The 23,671-nt window shown below is 45.9% G+C and overlaps 9 protein-coding genes across 10 annotated transcripts; 3 read left to right on the forward strand and 6 right to left on the reverse strand.

The window, feature by feature from the left end:
- Positions 1-27: 27 nt before the first annotated feature.
- Positions 28-2,756, reverse strand: LOC131266520 (terpene synthase). Of its 2 annotated transcripts, none has more exons than XM_058269072.1 (5): positions 2,491-2,756; positions 2,203-2,357; positions 1,362-1,834; positions 1,096-1,223; positions 28-1,009 (listed from the first exon to the last, which is right to left on the reverse strand). In XM_058269072.1, the coding sequence occupies exons 1-5, from the start codon at positions 2,569-2,571 to the stop codon at positions 899-901; spliced, it is 948 nt and encodes a 315-aa protein (XP_058125055.1). In that variant the 5' UTR covers positions 2,572-2,756; the 3' UTR covers positions 28-898. The 2 variants fall into 2 exon arrangements, with proteins under 2 accessions (XP_058125055.1, XP_058125054.1); XM_058269071.1 differs by having other exon boundaries at positions 1,362-1,870; positions 2,491-2,754.
- Positions 2,757-3,448: 692 nt separating this feature from the next.
- LOC131266524 (signal recognition particle 19 kDa protein) lies at positions 3,449-4,223 on the forward strand. Its single transcript, XM_058269081.1, has 2 exons — positions 3,449-3,838; positions 3,912-4,223. The coding sequence occupies exons 1-2, from the start codon at positions 3,557-3,559 to the stop codon at positions 4,122-4,124; spliced, it is 495 nt and encodes a 164-aa protein (XP_058125064.1). The 5' UTR covers positions 3,449-3,556; the 3' UTR covers positions 4,125-4,223.
- Positions 4,224-4,316: 93 nt separating this feature from the next.
- On the reverse strand, positions 4,317-4,868 carry LOC131265070 (uncharacterized). The gene is made up of 3 exons (XM_058267332.1): positions 4,718-4,868; positions 4,475-4,650; positions 4,317-4,397 (listed from the first exon to the last, which is right to left on the reverse strand). The coding sequence occupies exons 1-3, from the start codon at positions 4,866-4,868 to the stop codon at positions 4,317-4,319; spliced, it is 408 nt and encodes a 135-aa protein (XP_058123315.1).
- Positions 4,869-5,449: 581 nt separating this feature from the next.
- On the reverse strand, positions 5,450-6,183 carry LOC131265071 (uncharacterized). The gene is made up of 3 exons (XM_058267333.1): positions 6,105-6,183; positions 5,875-6,039; positions 5,450-5,796 (listed from the first exon to the last, which is right to left on the reverse strand). The coding sequence occupies exons 1-3, from the start codon at positions 6,181-6,183 to the stop codon at positions 5,450-5,452; spliced, it is 591 nt and encodes a 196-aa protein (XP_058123316.1).
- A 1,041-nt stretch (positions 6,184-7,224) lies between these two features.
- Positions 7,225-7,803, reverse strand: LOC131265072 (uncharacterized). The gene is made up of 3 exons (XM_058267334.1): positions 7,764-7,803; positions 7,591-7,689; positions 7,225-7,517 (listed from the first exon to the last, which is right to left on the reverse strand). The coding sequence occupies exons 1-3, from the start codon at positions 7,786-7,788 to the stop codon at positions 7,225-7,227; spliced, it is 417 nt and encodes a 138-aa protein (XP_058123317.1). The 5' UTR covers positions 7,789-7,803.
- A 1,142-nt stretch (positions 7,804-8,945) lies between these two features.
- LOC131265073 (uncharacterized) lies at positions 8,946-9,570 on the reverse strand. The gene is made up of 3 exons (XM_058267335.1): positions 9,354-9,570; positions 9,050-9,261; positions 8,946-8,969 (listed from the first exon to the last, which is right to left on the reverse strand). Exons 1-3 carry the CDS (start codon positions 9,568-9,570, stop codon positions 8,946-8,948), a joined length of 453 nt encoding a protein of 150 aa, XP_058123318.1.
- Positions 9,571-9,908: 338 nt separating this feature from the next.
- Positions 9,909-10,472, forward strand: LOC131265074 (uncharacterized). The gene is made up of 2 exons (XM_058267336.1): positions 9,909-10,179; positions 10,252-10,472. The coding sequence occupies exons 1-2, from the start codon at positions 9,909-9,911 to the stop codon at positions 10,470-10,472; spliced, it is 492 nt and encodes a 163-aa protein (XP_058123319.1).
- Positions 10,473-11,563: 1,091 nt separating this feature from the next.
- LOC131265075 (uncharacterized) lies at positions 11,564-13,786 on the forward strand. Its single transcript, XM_058267337.1, has 3 exons — positions 11,564-11,795; positions 11,863-12,185; positions 12,254-13,786. The coding sequence occupies exons 1-3, from the start codon at positions 11,564-11,566 to the stop codon at positions 13,784-13,786; spliced, it is 2,088 nt and encodes a 695-aa protein (XP_058123320.1).
- A 2,089-nt stretch (positions 13,787-15,875) lies between these two features.
- LOC131265076 (probable chitinase 10) lies at positions 15,876-19,491 on the reverse strand. The gene is made up of 8 exons (XM_058267338.1): positions 19,429-19,491; positions 19,288-19,369; positions 18,920-19,170; positions 17,663-18,835; positions 17,485-17,596; positions 16,430-17,400; positions 16,164-16,365; positions 15,876-16,087 (listed from the first exon to the last, which is right to left on the reverse strand). The coding sequence occupies exons 1-8, from the start codon at positions 19,489-19,491 to the stop codon at positions 15,876-15,878; spliced, it is 3,066 nt and encodes a 1,021-aa protein (XP_058123321.1).
- Between the last annotated feature and the right edge of the window lie 4,180 nt (positions 19,492-23,671).

The raw sequence follows: 23,671 nt of genomic DNA on the forward strand, positions 1-23,671 counted from the left end.
CCAAATAGCCTTACATTAAAAAAAGTATCATAGTTCATTTGGCTCTATTTCAGCGAATCGTGCCAACACAGATCGTGAAAAATGGATTAGTTAAATAAAACAAGCCATAACGGTGTTTATACACAAAACAAAGAAAAACAACAACTACAAACCCAACCACGAACGCCTTGCCGCGGGCTGACTTTGGATATGGTGTGGCCGCATGAACACACTTGGCCACGAGTATCGATTGCTTGCAGAATGCGGTGAAAATAGGAACAAACATTAGGAAGGCGTAACGAAATATGTACAAGGAATCTAATAACACAGGAAGGGTAAAAAAGCGAACCTAGCGAGCTAGATGGAGACACTACACAGGGGGACATTAGGTAGGCCTACAATGCTTTGGTGTTCGTTCATTTTCGAGATGGAAACCGCTTGCGCAACTCCTTGTGTTAGGAATGATAAGCCACCGAACCCCTACGCACGAAACGACACACCGGGGGAAGAAAGCATGGAATAAGGGAAAAGGTTTCTACTACTACTACTACTACTGTTATTGCTGACAAGGGGAAAGGAAAGCCGTAAATGCTTTCGTTGATGTGAATTGTTTGCTAAGTACCTAAATAAAGTATAACTCACGTTCTATAGCATTATTGTCACCACTTACACAACACCGGACCCGAACAAGCGAACCCAAAAGCAAAGCGGTTCCAAATACTCCTTCTATCTAGATAAGTTGATGAGAATTATATCGATCGCTCTCGTGGATTGGAAATGCTTGCGTTCCATTTCCCGAGCAGCTACAAACATTGCAGTTTTTATAAGTTTAATAAAATGCATTATAAACCGTTGGTTGGAGAGGAAAAACCAGTGCGCAGTGTGCAGCACTGGATGCCAACATTTGCATAGGCCTCCCTTATTGTTCCTCCTCTTGTTCGCCATCGTCCGCTGCTTCGGAAAAATGTTTCCAACTTAGCAAATCATTTAAAAGTGCTTCCATAATTGGATTTGGTCCAAGACTTTCCACCTACGGCAAGGAAAAAATAGAAAAATATTGAATCAAATTTTCAATTTCTAGCCAAAGCATTTTTTCTCCACGTCACTGGTGCCTACCTCCTTGCGTGCCTCCTTGTCTAGTGCGTCCAGAACGTCCCGCGTGTACTTGAAACTACCCAGTTTTTCAAGTATCGAAATGCAGTACCGTTTCACCTCAACGTCGCGCGTTCGTTGTCTCAATATGTCTGGCGTGGATTGGGGGAAACAAGGTTCGTGAAATTAGAGCATTATGCCGATAGAAAATTAATTTCCTCCACCGGCTGGCAAGCTGCCAATGAACACGTTTGGTTCGTGTGATAGGAAACGAAATGTGGTATACTTACGTAATACTTGTTTATCATACTTTTGCGTCTGCACCGCGTGGATTATCGGGAAGCTAAACTTTCCCTCGGTCAGATCCTCGCAGTAGCTCTTATTTTCCGAGTACTCCTTCATGCACAGGTTACAATAATCGTCCCGGATCTGAAAGTACAGCCCGAGGATGGCCGTCAATTTGCTGAAATCTTTCCTATTGGCGCTGAACAGCTGCATGAGCCGGATGGCCAGCATAAACAGGCCGCCCGTTTTGCGGATCGTCATCTGCTTGTACTCCGACTCGGTGGGGCACGCGAAATTATCACGCCAGTAGATCTCCATGCCCTGGCCCCGGTGCAGCTCCAGCAGCTGCTCCGTGTATACCCGGGTCGCGTCCGGATGGCCCAGCTGCTGGACTTTTTCCAGCGCCAAAAATAGCACATAGTTGGCCGCATTGATGGTGCTTGCCACGCCGTAGATTTTGTGCGCCACCGGGATGCCTCTGCGGAGGATAGAATTGTCTTCGATATCGTCGATGCTGCAAATAGAACAGCGAACACATCCGGTACATGCACAAGCAGCCAGCCCAAACGGGAGCCACGGGTGAGAAGAGAAACAAAGTGTTAATATTAGTAGTGGTACAGCTATTAAAACGGAGTGGCGGAAGTTGGGCCACGACGAATGCGGGGTTCGTTTGTTTACACATCAATAAACACTCGCTGAGACCAGCGCAGCGGGAACGGCGCGCGCGCATGCTTCTTAATTCTGTTCTGTTTTTTTCTACCTTTTTGAAACATAAACATTGCCCACCAAACTCGTGCCGGCCACAACAGAGGTGCAAAGAAGGTGACGTCCGTGCGTTTTACTTACAGTAGACTAGAGTTGTGTAGCATTTGGACTATTTCACTTATCGCCGCCAGCTTGTCGACCGGAATGGCGAGCCAATGGTTGATGGCAAGCGCAAGTTTCGAGCGGACCTGCTTTCCAGGAATTTGCTGAATGTACGCGAACGGTTGAAGAAGCGTCTGCGGGTGGAACAGAGGAAGAAGAGGTCTTGTAGATGTGTCACGGATTTTTTCGTATTGGGAAGGCGGAGGCGTTGTTATCAGCAATGTTCCGGTGGCGTTGAGCTTCACTTCTTAAGTGTACATCACATACCTCGTCCTGTTCCTTTTGGGATGATTTATCACGGCACTTGTCGAGAATTTCGTTAAATTCATTCATGTTAAAAGACGACATCGTTTCGCGGTTTGTTAGGGGTAACGATTACCAACTTTGCGAAATGTTTCGAGCGAACCCCCAGCACGTTCACGGGAACTATTCAAATACTATTTGTTCGGACCGTCCGTCCAGCAACTGCCGCACTGTACACAGTTCGAAATCTTTATGACTGCAAAGTCCGCAGTGCGATTGTGTTTTCCTCTCGAGCGGTCGATAATTTTGTAGTTTAGAATTGGCTGCTGTTTGACATTTCGTGTCCAACACTGACCAAGGTTCTTGCAATACAATGTTTCGCCTTTATCAAGGTGGGTTCTAAGAGAGGTGAGCTGTAAAGCCTAGTCGTAGCAGCCATATCGAAATTGATTTCTGGCAATCGTTCCCTGTTTTGTTTATTGTTCCCTGTTTTGTTAACGGCCTCAATTGATTTTCTGAAGATTGATGTAAAGTAACATTGACCACGCGTTTTTCCACATTCTACGCATTATTTGAGCAAAAACTAGCTGAACACGATATCAACAGCATGTTCCTCACTATTAAAAATAACAACAACTTATGAAAATAACAATAACTGACGAATTGAATACTTAAACAAAACAGGGAACGATTGTCCAAAACTTACTTTATTTTTCTACCCGGTTGACAAAAATTCAAATTTTTTGCAGCTGTCATGTAGTACCAGCAAGTTTTTCCATGGCAGATTGCTGGGACTCTTGCTGGAACTACATAGTACCAGCAACAATGTCAATTTCTGTCAACCGGGTAATAAAATCAAAGCGATTTGTTCGGGATGAACCCACCTGGATAGTAGTCACTTTGGCCTTTATCGTTTTGGTTGGTTTCTGAAGGGGTGCATAGTTGACAATCAACAGTTACGTGTCAAATTGAATGTTTTCAATTGTTGTTCAAAACAGAAACGTGAAAACTCGGTCGCGTGTGGTAAAAGCATTTGCAAACTATTTTCTAGGCAATCGTTTTTCGATTGCTTCATTTAAACTAATCAAGAATGGCAGCGGCTCACGCACATGGACCACACGCAGGTGGTTCGCGGCCCGGTCCACCGCCGCTGACCCAGTGGTCTCCCGACAAGAAGCACAGTGATCGCGAAAGGTGGGTTTGCATCTATCCTGCGTACATCAATCGGAAGAAAACACGGCAGGAGGGTCGCAGGATCCCGAAAAATATGTGTGTTGATGACCCCGGTGCGCAAGAAATACGGGATGTGCTGCAGGCGGTCAATTTCAACGTTCTGCTGGAATTCAAGCAGTATTCCCGAGAGCCAAGCAGAGTAAGTGTTTGAGTCTCTGTGTCCAGGGTTAGCCGTATTAAACAAGGTGTTTCTTTCATTTCCCCCAAACCAGGAGCTACAGCACCGTGGCCGTATCCGGGTGCAGCTGCGACATGACAACGGTTCTCCGATCAATTCTGAATATCCTACGAGGGACAGCTTGCTGGCGTATTTGGGTAAAACGATTCCATTGTTAAAAAGCAGACAAACGAAAGCTCCAGAACAGGCACAGGTTTCGGCTTCGTCGAACGCTGGGCAAAAGAAAGGAAAAGGCAAACGTCGGTAGAGGATGTGGTCGCATTTTTCATGGCACTTTAATGAAAATACTTTTCGTCCAAGGAAAGTGAATGGTGGGCAATAAACTTGTGTTGTTTTTTCATGCAAAATCAAATTTATAGCTCACATATGTTTCTACAATCATTCATCAAACTCTCTTACTTTATTATACATTTTATGACTTTTAGTTATACATATTTTGTTACTGCCCGATTCGATTTGGAAACTTCCTTCTTTTCATACTGGGGTTCTTCGCCATTACGAAATTCCTTACGCGATATGCCTAGAAAGAAAAATTAAATTAAATTCTCCCGACCATTGATAATAAATCCCGTGTATTTTCAGTTTGGTTGGCTTTACCCTCGCTGGTGGACCGCATCCCTCAGTAAACTTTTGTCGACGACCGAGGCAAAGTCGTCGTTTATTAGCAGGTACAACGTACCCTGGTTGTGCCACTATTTCACGGTCCGTTTCTTCCGCGTTGGCATCCTTTGCTACTGGCTCTTCGCGCTTAACACGCGCGTCTTGCGGTTGATCTATGAAAAGGTTTTAGGATAATTAAAATGCTAGTCTTGAATAAGTTTAGCACAGTTTAACTCATACCTTGGTCGAATTCTTCTATTGGCCGACACTTGGGGTTGTACTCGACTTCATCCAATGGTCCAGATTGTTCGGAACCGGTCTGTTCACCGGTGGTCCAACCTGCGACGGCTAGGAGAACCAGAACAACCAGCAGGCACCGATAAAATATCATTTCGCTTCGATGCTTACTATTGTCACAGAAACAATGAGTTCGAAGCGGTTTTTGCTATCATTTTATAAGCCGTTTGCTCGGCCATGCAACGTGCTTTTATCCTCCGTTCGGTATCTCTGTAGCTTGCAGAACTTTGTACTTCAGCGGGTTGTGGAAAAAGCTTCCGGTTTGGGGCAAAGATAACATGATGGACGTGCTTTTTCCCTCTGCGTATTTCATTTATTTTGCTTTATGAAAATGAATGATTGCATTCAAGTGCTGTGTAAGATTTTTGAAAATTGTGTGACTTGTTTATAACTTTTTCTAAATTTGAATTCGTTGATCTTTCAATAAGGGAAATGTTAACCGGACGATATTCCAGCGTTTATAGTTGTTATAAATTTAATTTTATTGTTCAACTGTTTTCATTTCCTTGGAAAGAATCTTTCTAAAACAAACATATTATTCATAACACTAGGGAGTTAACAAACCTTAAAACATATCCCCTGCGTTTCAATTGGATAGGAAAATTATCATAGATCACCTCATTCTTCCCTTCGACCTTCTTTGCCCCCATCTCCGTCCCTCCAACGATGACTGTATTACGTCCGCTTGCTGAAAAGTAAATCCACTACGTCCGATTTTTCCAACGGATCCTTGCTAGCCTCTTTGTTCGTCTTCATCTGCAGCTGCTTTTCAATGGCCTTCATCTTCTCACCACCCCGCTGTTGCTGCATTTGATCGGCACTCTGTCCGCGATTTGCGTCGAAGTTAGCGAACAAAATCTTCCGGAAACCTCCACTCCCGGCAGTGTCCTCTTGTTCGGTCGGTTTTGCACGTCGGCCGAAGCGTGTACGGGAGGATCGCTTCTGGGGCTGCTGCAGTAGCACGTCGTACACCAGACCAAGTTTATCACTGTTTGCTTTTATCAGATCGATACATTTGGCATCTGTTTGATGGACAGTAAACGATGTTAAACTCACGGCACTAGCAAAAATGGTCGTTTCATGTTCCTCGCATTACTCACGTTCGGAAGGATCCTGACTACACTCGCAAATGCACTCCTCTCCACAGTAAAATCCATTGCAGGTCGGACAGAAGCTACAGAGGTCCCGGCAGGAACGTTGTTGGTCCAGAAAGTGGGCACTACTTTCGTTAAAATCGGGCGAATAGATCGATGCTGGCTGAACCACTGGAGAAAGCATCCAGATTAAGCTAACGTTTGTCACTGCTTACTATTTTGTTAGAAGCACTTACCGTCCACTAACGCGGTTGCTACTAGCAACACGGATACTCCGGTGAACAGCAGAAAAAAACGGCCATGTTGCAGCTGCATGGTATTCGGGCACGTTGGCTTTCAACGAAGTGACCAACCGTAGATGTGCAACTTTGATCAACAACTGTACGGGCCAGTCATGGTTTACCGGCCTCGGGCCCGGTCTCTTCGGTGGTGGCTTTCGCGGAACTTATCACCCGAAACCTCTGGGTAGCGGGCACTGGTTGTTTAGACTTTCGTGAGGTTAGTGTTGTTTTCGTTTTTCATGAAAACTCTCACTATCCGTTCTTGCTGGGCTTGGCATTATCGCGGCGCGGTCAAGAAAGGCAAAAACAACGGCCACTTCCCTATCGTGTTGGCCCCACCAACAACTCGTACTGGTATCAAGGTAGTGTTTTGCTGGAATGCTTCTACCTTCTTGCCTACTTTATCCTGTTTTATGCGGCAAAAATGCGGTTTTTTCGCTCGGTACTGCTAGCTTGGCTATCTACAACCTTTTCGGAGGACCACCTGTTATCGAATGCGTTCGATGTAGCGTTTTCCAAATTTTGAAACATCAAACAACCGTTAGATAGTGGCCAATTTTGATCAGTAATCCATGTTGTTGGGGAGGTTTTTGAGACACTTGTGGTTTTTGACTAGACCTACAATTTACATTCTCTGCCCTTGAGGGGTGCAGTGTTCGTCGCGAACAGCTGAGCTCACAGTTCTTTTTCATCTTATAATACAAACAGTCTCTTGAAACAGTATTCAACCGCAATTTTACCAGCATAAATGAACATTTGTTCTCTTCGAATAGGTTGTTTTATCATAAGCTGTTTTTGTGCTGCTCAGCTTCCCGAAAGAAAACCAGTAAATCTAACAAATTCGTTCCGAATAACTGAATTAAAAAACGGAAGTTTAAACTGTTCTAAAGACATTATATAGTATTTATTTAACGCATATTATAATTCATTAAACCCTTTTTTGATTTTGAGCGGTGTGAACCCTTTTTTGAAACGTTGGAAATGTCCATTAGTTGCATAAACTATTTATGTCCAATGAGATAAGATTTTTAATAAATTAAGACACTTCAAAGCTCCTGCTTAATCGCAAACGAATCTAATTTCTTCGTGGTTTCGGGTCATTGGCTGGATTCAACAGGCGGTTTCGTTGGCGGCGCATCTTAGCACGACGTCTTGCGATCAGGAGTCGCATCTTTTCCTTAAACGCTGCCACCTTGTCCCGCCATAGGCTGGGGAAAAGACTTACCATTTCCCCATCGGGTCCGACGCGAGGTCGTTTGGTTCGGCGTGGTTTCTTCGTCGGTTTCGTTGGTGGTATTCGCTCGATGCTGTGGTTAATGATGAATTGTTCTCCATTCTTGCCATCGAGCACGACGCTGTACTTTAGTTCTGAAATATCGATCAAAGAGAGTTATGCAATTAGTCGTCAAATGTTATGGTTTCAAGGGAAACGGCTACCTACTGTTATTGTCGCAACTCGCTACATGTGGCTTGAAATTACAAGTAACCTCTTCCCCGGCTGGTGCATCTTGAGCTTGAATAACGGTGGCGGTAAGTGTTACTGGTTGAAGAGGAAAAGAGACACACACAATTTTAACAGATGGATTTTAACGATGAACCGGGTGGCATACTTACCGATTATCAGTAGCAGTAAAAACATGTTAGTGGAAAACCTAGTCCCTTCTCCTATGCCAAATGTCCCCAAGCTGACCCACACCATCCTAAAAACCGCACTTGCGGCGATTCAAAGTGACGCGAAGGTTTCCCAACGGTCCGGGAAAACTTGCTGACGCTGGACGAACCACTTCTGCTGACCGGTTTGGTTGTGCTATCGAGCGCGGAATGATGCCGATTCTGCTGAAAGACCCCCATTTACACACCGGCCTAGGTACGGTGATGCTTTGCGAAAAACTAAAAGACAGTTAATCCCAACCGGCGGACAAACATATCGAAGGTTTCACTGACCTTTGCAGTGGGAAAACAGACGTCGCCTAAGTAAAGCCTTTTTCGGGGCGTCGACGGGAAGGTAAAAGGAAATAAAAAAGTCCCTTGAAACGACAGTTGTTTAACAACAAGTTGAGTTGGGCAGACGGGAACTCCAAGTTTCAGTTTTATGCCACTCCGAGGCATGTTGACTATTTTTGTTAAGTTTGTCTGTTTTATAAATTAATTTTGAAGTGCGCATGTACATGTGTTTGGAAGAAGTTCATGTACACTTCCGAACAGTATGCTACCACAGTTTAAGAACATGAAACGTAGTTTTGTGTTTCCATCTTAATTCGTAAAGCAAAGACATACTCATACGACACTACCATTGTTTATTCCTAGTTTATCTCCAAACAAGTGAATCTTTGGCTTATCAAAATAAAATATGTTTTCTTAGTAAAATTATTTTTTTTATAATATTATCAGATAAAATACATTAGTTCTGTTTGACTTTCAAGATTATTTCGAATCAGATTTTTATGTCTCACTTTTCTTCTTTTTTTTCTGTATAGTATTTACGTTACTTACAAAATCATCTACCCAACTTTCAACTACTTTTATAAAAAAAACAAAGCCCATATATTGAAGTCTTATGGTTTTTAAAGTAAAGTTATATAAAACATATACAGATCAAGCAACGAAAATGGTCGGAATTGTTTAATTGTGGTTCAAAAAATCTTTTTCTCAATGTAACCATCCAAAGATTGCGCGTTGTCAAAACATTTCGATTCAGATTATCAACAAATGTGATTTTTATTTGTTTAAAAATACTATTATAATACGTACTAGATACAAATACTAAACATGGTGTATGTTATGATGTTCCGAATATTATTCCTTCGGAGGATCTTGTACCTGTAGGAAGGATAAAACAAAAATGGTTTTGGTTTATATTCAGCTTAAATTTCAATTGATCTTCATCCATTAAAACTTACCTTATTTCGCAGGCGGTTCTTGCGGTTCATTCTTCGTTCCTTACGCTCCCGCCGTTTTTCATTCATCCGTTCTTTCAATGGTTTTTTTTCGGCCTGCCTTTTGGAGCGCTGTACGATGACGGTTTTGGCAGCGCCAGTATCCACCACCTCGAGGTCGTACTCGATGCCAAGGATGTTGTTGGTCTCACGCACAAACTGGAAGCATTTGGGTTCTGTGTTGACGAAAAGGGATTGGAAAAGGACATTTTAATTAACAGAAAGAAAAACAGACTAAGAAGAGTAGGTTTTGGTAGCTGCTACTTACTTTTTTCGGGATTGGGACAGTAACAGAGACACTTGTTTTGCTCACCGACGAACTCGGCCGTACAGTTGCAGTTGTTGCAGTACGATTTGCACGACCAATCCTTAATACCGAGTTCCAGTTCACCCTCCAGTGTCAGTTCGTAGGCGTTAGTGTTTGATGGTAAGGTGAACACCGCGATCCCCATCAATGCAAGTAGAACCACCAACAACCGGTCCATCGTTGTCGTCCGCTCCATATTTTCAAGTGTAACGTTCGGCACTGAGTTCTTCTTGTCGGTCAATTTGAGGTGGGATTTATAGGGCGCCAGGCGTTAACACCAGAACCAAACTTTCACCGGGAATGCTGACGCGATACCACAACATATGCTGGCTCTGCTTTGGTGGCGCCTTTGTCAGCAGAAAACTCCAGCGTTTTTCTGCTTGGAAGTGGCGCTAGGGAGAACACAACATTCTTGGGGGAAAGTTACCCGGAAGACTCAACGGATGGCTGGGAGCTTTTAAAGACCTCGAGAGTTCTACAAAGGTTGAACATTTTCCATCAGTTCAGTTAGGAACCATGGTGCACAAGAGCAATGTTAGTGACACGGGAAGCCGATACTCTTACCTTTGGTGGTTTGGCGTGGCGATAACCTTGTGCGTTGCGATCTCCTTAGTCGAAGGTGCTCCTGATCGTTCGGAGTTTTCCCGGTCCCTCGATGCGCTTCGTGTGCGTGGCAACCAGTTTGTCCGGGGAATCCCTTGTGAGGTCGCCTGCGAGTTCTGCGGATGCGAGGCAAGCCGTATCGGTGACAAGTGTGTCTGCTTCTGTCCGGGGGACACCAAACAAAGTACGTAGCTCTTTGCTGTGTAAAAACAAGAGGTTGTTACGAATGCTTTCCCTATTTTTCCAATTTCGCTAGGTACCGACTGCCTAACGGCGGTTCGAAAGGACGAACTCAGCAGTGGAATCGATAACGATATTCTCATCCTGACGCGCTCCGGAGCACGATTTGCGCGGGAGCTTCGGCAATCGACAGTTTTACGCTCTAGGATGGGTCGGGGAGCAGCCGTTTCGTGGAAAAGTGAAAAAAGTGCTCGTAAAGGATATGTTGGAAACGTTCAAATATATGCTGACCGGTAGTTAATGATTTACATGAAGAGATGGGTTTGATTGATACATTGTTATGCGAAACTTAAAAATAAGTTGGTTTCCAATGGAAAGGTGTTAGATACAAGCAAAGATTTTATTTTAAGTTAAAAGGTCGATGATTATAATAAAAAAATTAAACGTTGTAGAGGAGATGTATTTAACAGCCTTTAATTTTTATCATTCCTATATAAAATAATGTAAAGTAATATGTGAAAATAGTTTTAAGGTCAATCTTCAATTACAATTACATTTTACGCAATATAGCATCAGTTTAGCATTTTGAAAATACGGTTCTTATGGAAGATACAGCTTCAAACTTATTATCACTCAGTTTAATGTGAAGTCATTCGTTGATGTTCGTGGAAAGCAACACCTTTGCCCACATTTTCCAACATGTTTCTAAACCAGATCTATTTGGTAGAAACTGAAACACATGTTGAATTTATAGATTTTATTCAATGTAACTCCTCCTGAACCTTTTCAAAATCTCAGGTTCGCTAAAATATTCATCCAAGTGATAGCTCTTTTTTTAAAATTATGTTCTTGCTTTAGAGCACTTTAGAGCACAAAAAATCCTTGACATTCTATGTATGGTTGTATTTGTATGGTTTATTTTTAAATTCGTCTTTTTTAAGTACTTTCTCACGTCCATGTTGGACCACGACTGACTTATCATTAGTTTGTTTGCTTGTTTATTGTACACGGGCGCCACGCAAACGACTTGCTTACACACAGTTTGTGAGCTTATGTGCCATTCGGTTGGCGCCCCCTCGTAGGTTTGGACCTGAACATTCCTACACTCACCCCTCAACAATCTGCCCGAATCAGCAGAAAACATTCGTTAGTTGCGCATCATTTAAGGCCCTTACTGCTACTGGAGCCAAAAGCCTCCGGTGACCTTACGTATTCAGCAAATTCTGTTCGCACACCGGGAGAGCTCACTTAATTTGTAAGATGAAACCAACCGACCCAGGGTCAACGGATGGCGCTAGGTTGTCCAACCAACTCCGACCTTTTATGGACTTCGGTTAAATAGAGCTCACAGGTCAGTTTGAGTGTATCAGAACCGATCCACTGTAGCCATGGAGTACCGAAGGCAGGCAGCAGGTGCCTGTGTCCTGTTCTGCGTGGTGGTATCACTGTTGGCCGGTCTAGGAGATGCCCATGGGGGCTTGGTACAGCTGCGAGCCGGGAGTGCCGTGAGTCCACAGCAGCTCTGCCAGGATCTGTGCGGCGAGTGTCAGTGTAGTGGCCAGTTGGTGGGCGAGAACGTTTGCCAGTGTAACTGTGACTTGCCATCTGCAAGTATTGGAGGTAAGTTGGGAGAAGTTGTGCTGTTCTTTATGGCGTGAACTTAATTAAAATCCCCTTTTTCCTAAAGGCTCCAACTGCACCGTTAAGGTGAAGCGATTGTGTCGACAGATGGACGTGGAATGTGACTTTAATGGGCCGGAAATTACGTACGTTCGTGCGCCCCGCGGTGGATGCCACACGATGTCCTGCTACGAGAAGCACCGCGGACACGAGGAAGGAAGGCACGAGGGTTACTACGGGGCCGATGAGGAGAGCGGCGAGTACGAGGAAGGATACGAACACGGAGGGAAGGAGCTGATCTGCTGCAAGGGGAAAAAGCACAAGGAGAAGAAACACAAGCTGAAAAAACACCACAAGAAGGAAAAACACAACAAGTTCCACATAATCATTGTAAGTATAAGCGTAGAGACCGAGGTTAGCTGAAGTGTGGACATTAATGTGGGTTTTGGTTGTTACAGAAAGGAAAAATGCCGGAACATTCGTGTCACCACCACGAGGAAGGCGATTACGGTGAAGGATACGAAGGTCACGAAGGATATCGGGCAGTGTCTCCAGATCACCATCAAATGAGACCGACCGTCACTCATCTGCCGATGGAGGTCACTGTGTGGAAGAACGGTAAAAAGTTTCCCCTAAAAAGACCGCCCCAGCAGCATCAGCAACCTCAGCAACATTACGGTCCACCGGTGGCGCCACATCCCGAACCGGCTCCTCGAGGTAAATCGGCGGAACCTCCGAGTCAACCACCACCATCACCACCTGAGGAACGTCCACCACAAGAGCAGCCTCCACAGGAATCACACCCACCGCCATCCCCGCCGGAACCAGAATCACCATCGCAGGAACCCCTGACCCCTCCGCCGAACTTATACGATGGAGCTCCAGTTCCTCCGCAAGAACGACCTCCAACGCCTAAGGAACCTCCGAAATCGCCTTCGAATCCAAAAGTCCGGCCACCTTCATCGTCCTTTTCACGACCTGCACCACCTCCGCAACCTTCTCCACCGTCACACTGGCCACCGGCCCCTCCACCTCCTCCACCGCCCATGATCACCGTTGATCCTCCCCCGAGGCGAAGTTTCTCCGAACCCAGCTACTCTGATTGTCAGTTTGACAGCTACGACCTCAACTTCTTCCATCCTCCGTCATTCTACTCACCTCCTCCTCCACCACCGCCACCGCCACCACCACCACCACCACCGCCACCGCCACCACCATTCTACTCTCCTCCTCCACCACCACCACCTCCACCATCATTCTACCGATCCTATTCACCACCGTACGATCCTTATGACTCCAGTTATTACCAACCGCGTGAGCAATATGAAACCTCCAAACACTACTCCGACTATGAAGAGCGTCCTCGCTATAGAGAACATGATGACATGAGTTACGACGAGGATGAGGGCAACCGGCACAATGATCACGGTGTGCATCCACTCTCGGACAACGAGGTCGAAGACTGGCCTCCACCACCCGAGCGCGATCCGGCCGACATGCTCGCCTTCAACCAGATCGTCAGCCGTCAGATCTGGGAGAACGAGCGTGCCATCCTCTACAGTACGCCGCCGTTCCAGCCGACTCCCCGGCCGTTGCGGGACGAGTTCGAACCGCCGGTCGCCGAGATTGGTGCGGTACAGTACGAGTCGTTCGGGTCGGCAGAAAAGAACTACTACATGGAGCACCGGCCAACGCCACCCGAGGACGCGTTCATACCGCCCGTCCCACCGCCGGACAGCCCGGTCGAGTTTCCTATGGCCGAGCATGGCCCGGCCGCCTATCCATCCAACTCGGAGGAAGCCCAGTATCGGCCGCCAACGCCACCGCCGCATTATGTGCGGATGAAAAATGCCGGCCGGCTTCCCTCGTACGGTCTTGATCGGCCGTCGTCCGGATGGGGAGGGTATCGAAGTGCTAGCCAGGGGGGGAGTCAACGGCGGCCGGGAACCAGTCAGCATGGGAGGACGTCTTCGAGCAGTCGGAGGTTTTAGTTTGTGAAAAGACCCTGTAGTTGTTAAGTCAAGTGAATAAACAGTTTAAAATGAACCAATCAAACCATGCGAATGTTTCGAATTGCCTTATACTATTGGTTTTCTTTTCCAATAATCAAACGAAAACTATCCCGGCATATATTTATACTAATAAGTGATTTATTCTTCAAAAAAGTACTTGTAACATATTTTTACATTACAATTAAGGTATTGTCTTATTTTTGTTTGCCTTCCATTTAGGGTTGCAATTATTTTCTTGTAAATTTCTTCAATTTTCTCTCTCTATCTTCTTCTCTATCATAAAACGACCGATGGAAACTACCTCGACAGTGACGAATTGCTTCCGAGTTATGCCAGGCTGCTCAATGTGGCCCGTTTTCGAACTGTACTGGGCTGGGTTTTGCTAATTCGCTCGTTTTTTCGCTGTTGGAATCTTTCCACGGTTCCATCGATTCAACGTCCGTCGTCTCTGTTTCGCATGTTTATCTCTGTTCATATGTGTTCATTTCACCATTCTCTTCTCCATTTGCTGTATTTTGTTCACTTTCTTATAAACAGAAAATGAGTGAGCTGTTGTATCGTTAAAACAGGTCCTTCCTCTTTCATTCGCTTAGTTTATGCATGCTTTTCATTTGTGTGAGTATGTTTCATACGATTTGATTTCTTTTGCTGTTGTTATTTGTTTTCTGTTTTGTATTCAACCAATATTCCTTTCTTTTTAAGCACAATTTTACTGTTCCTTGCTATGTCGTTCGTGTGTACATCGTTGTTCTGTTCTAGTTTCAGCATTGAGCTCTACTTTCAAGGTTTCCCCCACTTTGCTTTCTCTTTTCCAAGTCACTTTTTCTACAGTTCCATTCGCTACGTTTTGCTTTCTTTCTGGCTCCTTGTTTTTATATACACTTAATTATCACAGTTTTTATACATCTATCAAAAAACGACATTTACAGACAGAGAGGAGAAAATTGATTGTAATTTGATTGATTTGTTGTTCGATGTTGTTATTGCGGTTTCGATGTAGAGCAGCTGTTGGCCATAATCAACCTTAACTGTTTGCTTGCGCTTCAACTCGCGGGGACCTTTCGTTTGACACTGTTAAACGGATCAGTTTTCCCCCAAGCGATCGGGAAACTGTATTTCTGTATCATTTCCACAGCACCTACACTAAACATTTTCGATGAGTTTCGCATTACGAACGAACTTGCGACGATAGACATTTTTCCTAGTTTTCTTCTTTTCCATTTCGTACTTTTTCACTCACTTGTTTGAAATACTTAACACAAAAGGACCGTCAACCTAACCGAACTGGTTGCGCCATTTCGCGAACAAACAAATGATTTCCTTTTGTCCCTTCCCTCATAAATAGCATTTGTGGAGCGGTTCAGACGAGGGGCACATTTTACAAATAATTATATTTATAAAAAAAAAGAACTAAACAAATCTTTCTCCGGAAAGTCTTTGAAAGAGACAAAGAATAAGGCGGAAATGAACGACGGTTCGCGTTTGCTCAGCATGGAGATGATAAGAGGAGGTATTATATAAAAAATATTTTATAAATAATTGATGCATTTTTGTGACGACGGTGGCGATGCCTACGAATAAACTTAATTGCGGCAGTGAGTTAGGAAAAGATCAATGCTAAAGAAAATTTCGAGGAGTAGAGGTGGCAAACGGTTTGGGCAGTGGAGATTTTTTAAAAATAAAAACAAAGGTTTAACAGTGAAAGATGCGTTTAGAATACTCAAAAGAAACAAGCCTAGTTTGAAGGACACAAACATATTTACAGTGTGCCAGCGTGTGGGAAAGTGGCCATTGCTTGAAGAATGAAGTGCTATTTGCCACACAATGCTTATGTTATTCACTCGTTTATGCTGCGGGAAGAGTATTTTTTGTTTCTGCTAATGCTAACCCTTCTTGTGGCTTTGAAAAAAGTGGTGACGCCTTTCTTGACGCTTTCTGCGCGTGAAACGGAAGGAAGGCAGGTAAGCAGTGTGACGGTTAGTAAGAAGATGGCTCACGAACTGTGACATCGCGGAGGAGGAGAGTGTTTTGCTTCCTTCGTTAACTGCTCCAATCTCCACTGCCGTTTTTACTTGGACGCTGCGGCCTGCGAATGGTGCTGGCATCCTTCGACGTTCTCCGGCCAATCGCACACGTTCTCGTTCGGGTTGAACACCAGGTTGGCGGGACATGGCATGTGGTGCTTGCGCTCACCCTCGCACATGAAGTAGTGCGTACAGTCGGCCTTATCCGGATGGTAGCTGATGTGGCCGTCCTCTTCGGCGCAGGTGACCTCGTTGGCTAAAGGGAGAGGGGAGATGATGACGGGGGCATTGGTGGAGGTATAATACTCGTAAGAGGAGGCGGATATACTTACGATCCTTGGTGGTGTAGGCACCCCGTGGTCCGTACGACTCGTACGGTCCATCGTACTCCAGCTGCACCTTGTAGTCCTTCAGCTCGCTGTTGAGTGTGGTCAGCAGTGGGTACTTGCCGCTACCGCAGCGTCCCGAGAAGTCGTCCATATCGATCGACCAAACCATGATTCCTCCGAAACCTTCCTCCTTGAGCCATTCCATCTGAAAAGCAAAAGGTGGTTGTTACTTCGTTCTCTTTCCGGACTAAGAAGAGCTTCGAAATTACCTTCGTCTTCAGTGATCGTTCATCGTCGAAGCCAACCCATTGATCCTTGCGGTAAGCAAACGGCACCTGCTGCTCGGAGTCCCACACGAGGGTCGTGTTGTCCACGCCAAGGAACGCACAGATCTCGTAGTAGCTGAGGAATCCGGCCTCGTTGGTGAACTTGCCCGGCAGACCGCCTCCCGACGCTGGCGCTCCAATGTCGAACTGCGTCTGGTTGACGAGCGTGAACGAGCGGCCATAGGTGGGCATACCGATCAACAGCTTCTCCTTGGGTGCGCCCTGCTTCACCCACTCGCGCGCACTGAAGTCAACGGTCAGTTTCTTCTGGTAGTTGGAGGCCGAGTCGAGCGGGAACAGCGGCGAATTGTGGCCAACCTGGCGCTCCCACTGCCCGTGGAAGTCGTACGTCATGACGTTGATGAAGTCGAGGTACTTGGAGATCTCCGGCACGTCATAGCCGGCCGCGATGGCCTCGAAGGAAGCGGGCACGGCAGCGGTCAGCAGAAGGCGCGGTTGTCCGGACGTCTTCGCTTCACCCTCGAAGGCGACGCGCAGCTCGCGCAGCAGGTCGACGTACGCCTTACGGTCGTCGGCTCCGCGCGGATACTCCCAGTCGACGTCGAGCCCGTTGAACTGGTACTCCCGCAGGAACTCGATCGCTTCGTACACGAACTGGTTCATACGGAACACGTTCGACGTCAGCTCCTTGAAGGGGGTCGATCCGAACGCCCAGCCGCCGATGGCGAGCAGGACCTGCAGGTCGGGGTTCTTCTCGCGCAGTGCAATCACCTCGTCGTACATGTCCGGGTCACTCTCGTTCGCTTCGGTCAGCTTGTGGTCCTTGAGCGTTGCAAAGGCGTAGACGATGTGCGTGCAGAGACCGGCGTCGACGTCCTTCGGTTCGAACTTGCCGGCACCCGGTCGTTTCACCGACCAGCTCGTCAAGTAACAGAACACTTGCGCTGGTCGTGCTAGAGGGGAGAGCAAAACGGAGAAACAAAGGTATGGTAAACATATCCAGGCATCGTTTACTAGAGTTGAAGAACAAAACTTACAGTTCTTTTCCACTGTAGCCAATCCCTGCTTGATGATCTTCTTCTGAGGTTTCTGAACCTTGGCCAACAATTCCGAGACAGAAATCTTAATCGGGGCTGGTTTTTCTTCCTCCTGAGTCCAGAAATAAAACGTCCATGGTTATCTAACGTTGTCTATCAAAAAGCGTCGATGTCTTACCTTCTCCTGGATGGTGGCGGCCACCGTGGACCAGTCAACGTCCTTCGCTTCCTTACCACGGCTAACTCCTCGCAGCTCCTCGCGCATTGCTCCGATCAGCGGGTACTTCACGTTACCTCCACAAACCGTACCACTGAAGTCGTCCATGTCCACGGTCCACACCATCGCACCACCGAATCCGTTCGTCTTGATCCAGGTCATCTTGTTGCGGATGGCACGCTCGTCGTCGAATCCGACCCACTGATCACCGTCGACCAGGTACGGCACCTTCATCTCGTCGTCCCAGATATACGCGGCACCGTTCAGGAGCATTTCGCAGATTTCGTAGTACGCCAAGAAGCCGGACTCTTTGGTGTACTCGCCGGCCTTGCCACCACCGCTCGCCGGGGAGTTCACATTGTACCGGTCGGTGTTGGAGAGTGTGAACGAGCGACCGTACGTGGGCATACCGATGATCAGCTTCTCCTTCGGGGCACCGAGCTTCACCCACAAGTTGGCGGCGTAGTCCACCGAGAGCTGCTTGCGCCACTCGCTGTCGGACGATGGGGAGTACAGCGGAGCGTTGTGACCCGTCTCGCGCTCCCACTTGCCGTGGAAATCATACGCCATCAGGTTGATGAAGTCGAGGTAGCTGGCGACGGCCGGGACATCGTATCCACCGCGCACATTATCCGGCCCAACGGGGACGGCCGCGGTCAGCAGCAGCCTCGGCTGGCGGATCTCCTGCGATTCCGCATCGAACGCCTCCTTCAGCTCCTTCAGCAGCAGCACGAAGTTCTTCTTGTCGTCCGAACCCTTCGGGTACTCCCAGTCCATGTCGAGCCCGTCGAAGCCGCGCTGCCGCAGGAACGGGATGGCCGAGTAGATGAACGTCTGGCGGGCGTACCGGGTGGCGGACATCTCCTTGAACTTTTGCGTACCGAACGACCAGCCACCGATCGCCAGCAGGATCTTCAGCTTCGGGTTCGCCTTCTTCAGCGTCATCATGCGCTCGTACAGACCGGTCTTGCCGTCCTTCGTTTCGTCGTTGCTCTCGAACGAGCTCAGCTTGCCCTTCTTCAGCCACCCGAAGGCGAATATGATGTGCGTGCACAGATCGGCCGGGATGTCCTCCGGGACGAACTTACCGATTTTCGTACGGTACTGCGACCAGTTGGTGTAGTAGCAGACGATCTGTGGCGCGTGCAGGAAGAGAACAGTAGGCGCGTTTACAATGCGCGTTCACTCGTTTGCCTACATTCAGGCGCCTTCGCTTACCTTGTAGCCATCACTGTCGATCTGCGCCTTCTTCGACACGAGGGCGGAGCTGGCGGCACCGGCCAACACCGCTGTTCCGGCAGCACCGGCCGTTAATGTGCCGCGCGTTTTCGTGCGCACCCGGAACCGGTTGGTGGCCGAGGCGGGCGCCTGATCCGATCGATCCTGTGCCTTCTTCGTGGGGATCTGGTTGTCTTCTGGCTTCGCTACGGTCGCCTTGAGGTTTGTGGGCCGCCGTATTCTTCGCTTTGCTGTCGGTTGCAACGAATTAGAAGGCCACAATTTGCAACATTAGTTATGTCGACACCGTAACCTGCCATGTTGGTTGGAGTTGTATGCCAATTCGCACATTATTATCCTCTACTTACTTTGAGCGCTGTCTGTCGCTTGGGAGAAGATCGCAATGATGATGCATAGCACTATCGCTATTCTAAGTATCCGAGGCGCTAACTGGAAGGTATGGAAATAGACAAAAACAACGCAGATTAGTTCGATTCGTTCGATTTTACCCCTATCCGAGCGGGTTCGACCAAAAAGCGACATTCCCTCTGAAGCGCCTCTTGTGCTTCCATAATTGGATAAAGTTATTTTGTTTAACCATTTGACACGTTCGCCAGGGACGTTTCCATCAGCACCTGCCTTCCTGGCGAGTGTAATTTTGTTGTCAAGCTACGTAGTGTCGCTTCAAGGATAACTGGCGAGCGAGGGGTTCGAACAGAACGTTGTTTATGTTGCTAAATGAACATGTTTGATGGTGCGAAATTTATCTCACTTTATTGGAATGTCCAACGATGAGTTGATGCCTTTCGCTTTTTAATGCTGCATTATTAATTAGTTTCATATCTCATACCTCACCGAGGAACACGAAACAATAGCTCAATGATGCAGCAATGGTTGTTATCTCACCGATTTTGCTAACCCTGCTATCGCCAGCCGTCAGCCGTCAGTAGGTCGACGAGGCGAAAGCGAGCATCCGATAGCACGCAGCCCCATCATCGGAGACGGCCGACGTTAATGCAGTACTGCGGGTTAGATAATCGACGTTTCTTCAAGTTCACAACCGAGTGACCCATTTCGAGTGAGAATGGAATCGATCGAGCGTGGCAGCCGATCTGCGTCGATCTGCGGACAGATTGCACCATCAGTTGAGCTACACGAGAGAAGTACTTCTTCGCAATGTTTGAAACGAGGGTGAAGCGGAGAAACAATTGCCTCAAACGGTTCCCGAAGATAAGGGGAGTGAACTGTACCATCCGAAGGAAGGTGTGGAGAAGTGTTGCAGTTCAGCATCGTTTAAAATCACGATGGAAAGATGATGCTGCAACGGATGGGAGTGCTAACGGTGGCGCCAGATGAGAGATTTTGCTCGGTTGGGATAATTGGGCGAATTGATTAGTAGATGCGCACGATAAGATCGTGAAGGTGCGATGCTAGATTTGGCTTTTGCAATCATATCTTGGGAACCTTGGTTGAAAAGGCACTCTGCAATCTACAGCGTGGCATAAACGACTTTTACGGTTCTAACCGTATGTACGGTAAAGATTCAACCCATTTGCACACCTGGGAGTAGAACCGTGACATCAAATGTCGCAAGTGAGGATGATCCTCAGTCTGATCCATCCTCCGTGTGCCCTTTGAAGATGAAAACAGCCATCAAATGCCAACGCTACCAAACGGCGTCTCGGGCTTTGGAGCGAAATGTCGAGCTGGCAATAAACATCCATTAGCGGAAGGTAGCTGCGTAGCTGATGAGGTTTCGGTAGTAGGACCACCAACACTTGCCGTTCGCGGGAGATTGAGATTTAATCTTCCGTGTATCACCCAGCGTGAGCTAAAGGTGTTTGGATGTAGGGTCACAAAAACACACTTATGCCATTACAGTGTTTTAAGTGCGGGAATAATGTATCTAAACTATCTTGTTGTATGTTTTTATTGCGATGTTTGAAACCATGCCAGCTGCTTCTTTATTCCTTGCCATATCGTGTCTATAAGCTCCAATCGGTTTGTACTTGACCGATTTAGGTTGTTGAACGAAACGATTGGCATTAACTAAATAGATTCAGCGATTTCTAACGAGTCCTCAACTCCTTTTCACCCGGTCGCCAGCTGCAAAATAGCATTCTGGGGCGATGTGAGTTCTCCAATCTTTCTCAACCGTTCTTTGAAACATCTGCAACCACCGAAAACATCTGGCTCCCATCCTTGCACGTGGGGCTTAGGTGAGTTCTCCGTAGACCTTCTGCATAGCTTTGGTTCAGTTTGAATACAGCTGGGCTATTTTAATTTCCACCGTATTTTCAATGTTACACAAAATGACCCGCTCGCTAACGGTTTGATCTTCACATTTTTTTTAGGTGGACTGGAATGTCTACCAGAAGCTCGCGGCCGGAATGTGGCAAAAAATCAGGGATTAAATAGGAACGACGATTTTGCACAGATTTGGGACCATTGCATAAGCAGCAAGACAGCTCGCGAAACCTCAAACCAACCGCCGCGTTGCGTCAAGCGTCGAGAATGGGACACCACGGTGGTAGGTTATGTAGTATTTTGGCGGCTATAGGGAGAGGGGGTTGTGCCGAGGGGAGAAGACCGCCACGTGAAACACCCCTCTCGATTATGCCAAAATGGGAACCAACAATGCTGCAGGGTTGGGGGGGAGGCCAAATTATCACACAATAAGAGTTTTGTTTCTTGTGCATGGTTGAAATTTTTGCATTCAACTCGGCGCCTAAGCATTTCAAAAGCAAATCAACCGTCTTAGCAGATCTTGTGCATATCTTGAGTGGGTGAAACTGATCCAATGTACTTCTGCTGTTCACCCTCCATCGCCCTGACGATGGTTTGGTGAATTAGAAGCAGAATGAAAACTGAATAGCTTATCGTGGGGAGTAATCGTTTGAACGGAGCTACAGAATTTCGGAGTTAATCTAATTAACAAAGCCGATGACGAAATTGTGCATTTGAGAAACGATTTTCCCTGAAGTCAGGTGCAAAAACTATGGCAAAGTTTCTCCGGACGTAAAAGACACTTAATGAAAGAAAGATAATTAAAAAATAGATTCGCAAAAATGACATTACAATGAATGTTTCACCTCCGATGCCACTCACGAATTGAATTTGGAAACATATTTCTTCGTCTACAAATAGTAGAGCGAATGTTCTGTTCACAAATGAAGTTTAGCTTAATAGGGTAACTGTACCAATAGTGGTGCACTTAGTACTGTAAATACCAAATAGGTGTAATTTATGAGTGTTAAGAACACAACATTCTACATATTTGAATCAATTATGATCGAAACATGACTTTTCTTCTCAAAAACATCTATTTTCACCGTAAACCATACAAAATACAGGAAAAAAGCGTATTTTTCTTCCTAGTCGGTTGCTCCTATTATGGTGGTATGGTTCCTATAGTTGTGGTATCGTGTTCCTATAGTGGTGGTAGTACGAAAAACTTGAATATATTTTGACTATAACTTAGTTTTGAAGCATATTTCAAACAGAACGGTAAAATACTCCTTGACCAATGCGTTGTCATTGAAAAGACTGTATTGTTTTACCGAAATATGTCCAATTTTAATTCATAAAAAATGCTCTGAATATTACAGCTAAAACTATAGTATATGCTTTATAGCGTATCCTTCGCCCGCTTTCTTTTTTCTTTCCTCTGCTTCTTCTGCTGAGCCTTCTCTCCAGTTCAGCTTTGTTTATTTTGTAGAAAGAGAATAAAATCACTAAATTTACCTGATTACATTGACCAAAACAGGAATAAAACTAAAATATACTAGTAAAAAAATCTATGGCTACTATAGGAACAACTTGGGTTTTGGGGCCTATAGTGGCACTATAGTAAAAACTATGAAAATATAATAAAATTATGCTAAAATGAACTAAGTTCGTATAAATCAATTACATTGGAGTATGTAAGTAGCGAAATCACATGGTTTTAATGATTTTGTAGTGATTTATAGCCTTAAGGAAATCATGACATTCGTTATAGATTCTTAAGGAATGCAGCATGTTGGTACAACCTGTTTAGAAACTATGAATTTTGGAGCTTATATATTACGGAATTAGATGGTTCATCTTTTTAACACTCCGCAGAAGATCAAAGAACATTTCATAGAAGAACAAATAACTCCATTGTATATATATCCGCGTAGAGCTAGGATTTTATTCTACTACAACCACTATTGGTACTAGCTCCACTATGGGTGCACTTACCCTATATACCGTATATAGTTTGCTTTCCTAGATATTGCATTAAAGTTGGTTACATTTTCAATACATTATTTTTATTTTACTTTGCGCTCCTTGTACAACTTTGTAGCTCAGTTTCACTTCATCAGCGTATTTAGTAGGCATGAATGTGACATTAAATGCATCTTAAGCATGTTAAGGGTCACCAAAGAGCATAAGTCCCTTACACAACACCCTTCAACCGAGCGCATTAGCATATCATTCGCGAAAGATGGCACTCCATCACTCCGGGAGCTTTTTTTCCCTTAAAGTCGTGAGCAGTGCGGTTTGCTAATCGATGCTGGTTGCTTATCACATGCATAGCGGAGGAGTACCGTGAAGAAGAAATTCGCAGACGCACGCCTCTTCGGGCGCATCTTCGGTGACGAGAGCCCCTTTGCAAAGTAACGTTAACGGTTACTTTGTGGTAAAAGTGAAATCACATCGTTTGAAACGCGTTGTCAGCGGTTTGTGGTTTGGTGGTGTGGGTTCGCCAATCTTTAGACATACTGG

The sequence above is a fragment of the Anopheles coustani genome, chromosome 2 (genome assembly GCF_943734705.1).
Source record: "Anopheles coustani chromosome 2, idAnoCousDA_361_x.2, whole genome shotgun sequence".
NCBI classification, from domain to species: Eukaryota; Metazoa; Arthropoda; class Insecta; order Diptera; family Culicidae; genus Anopheles; species Anopheles coustani.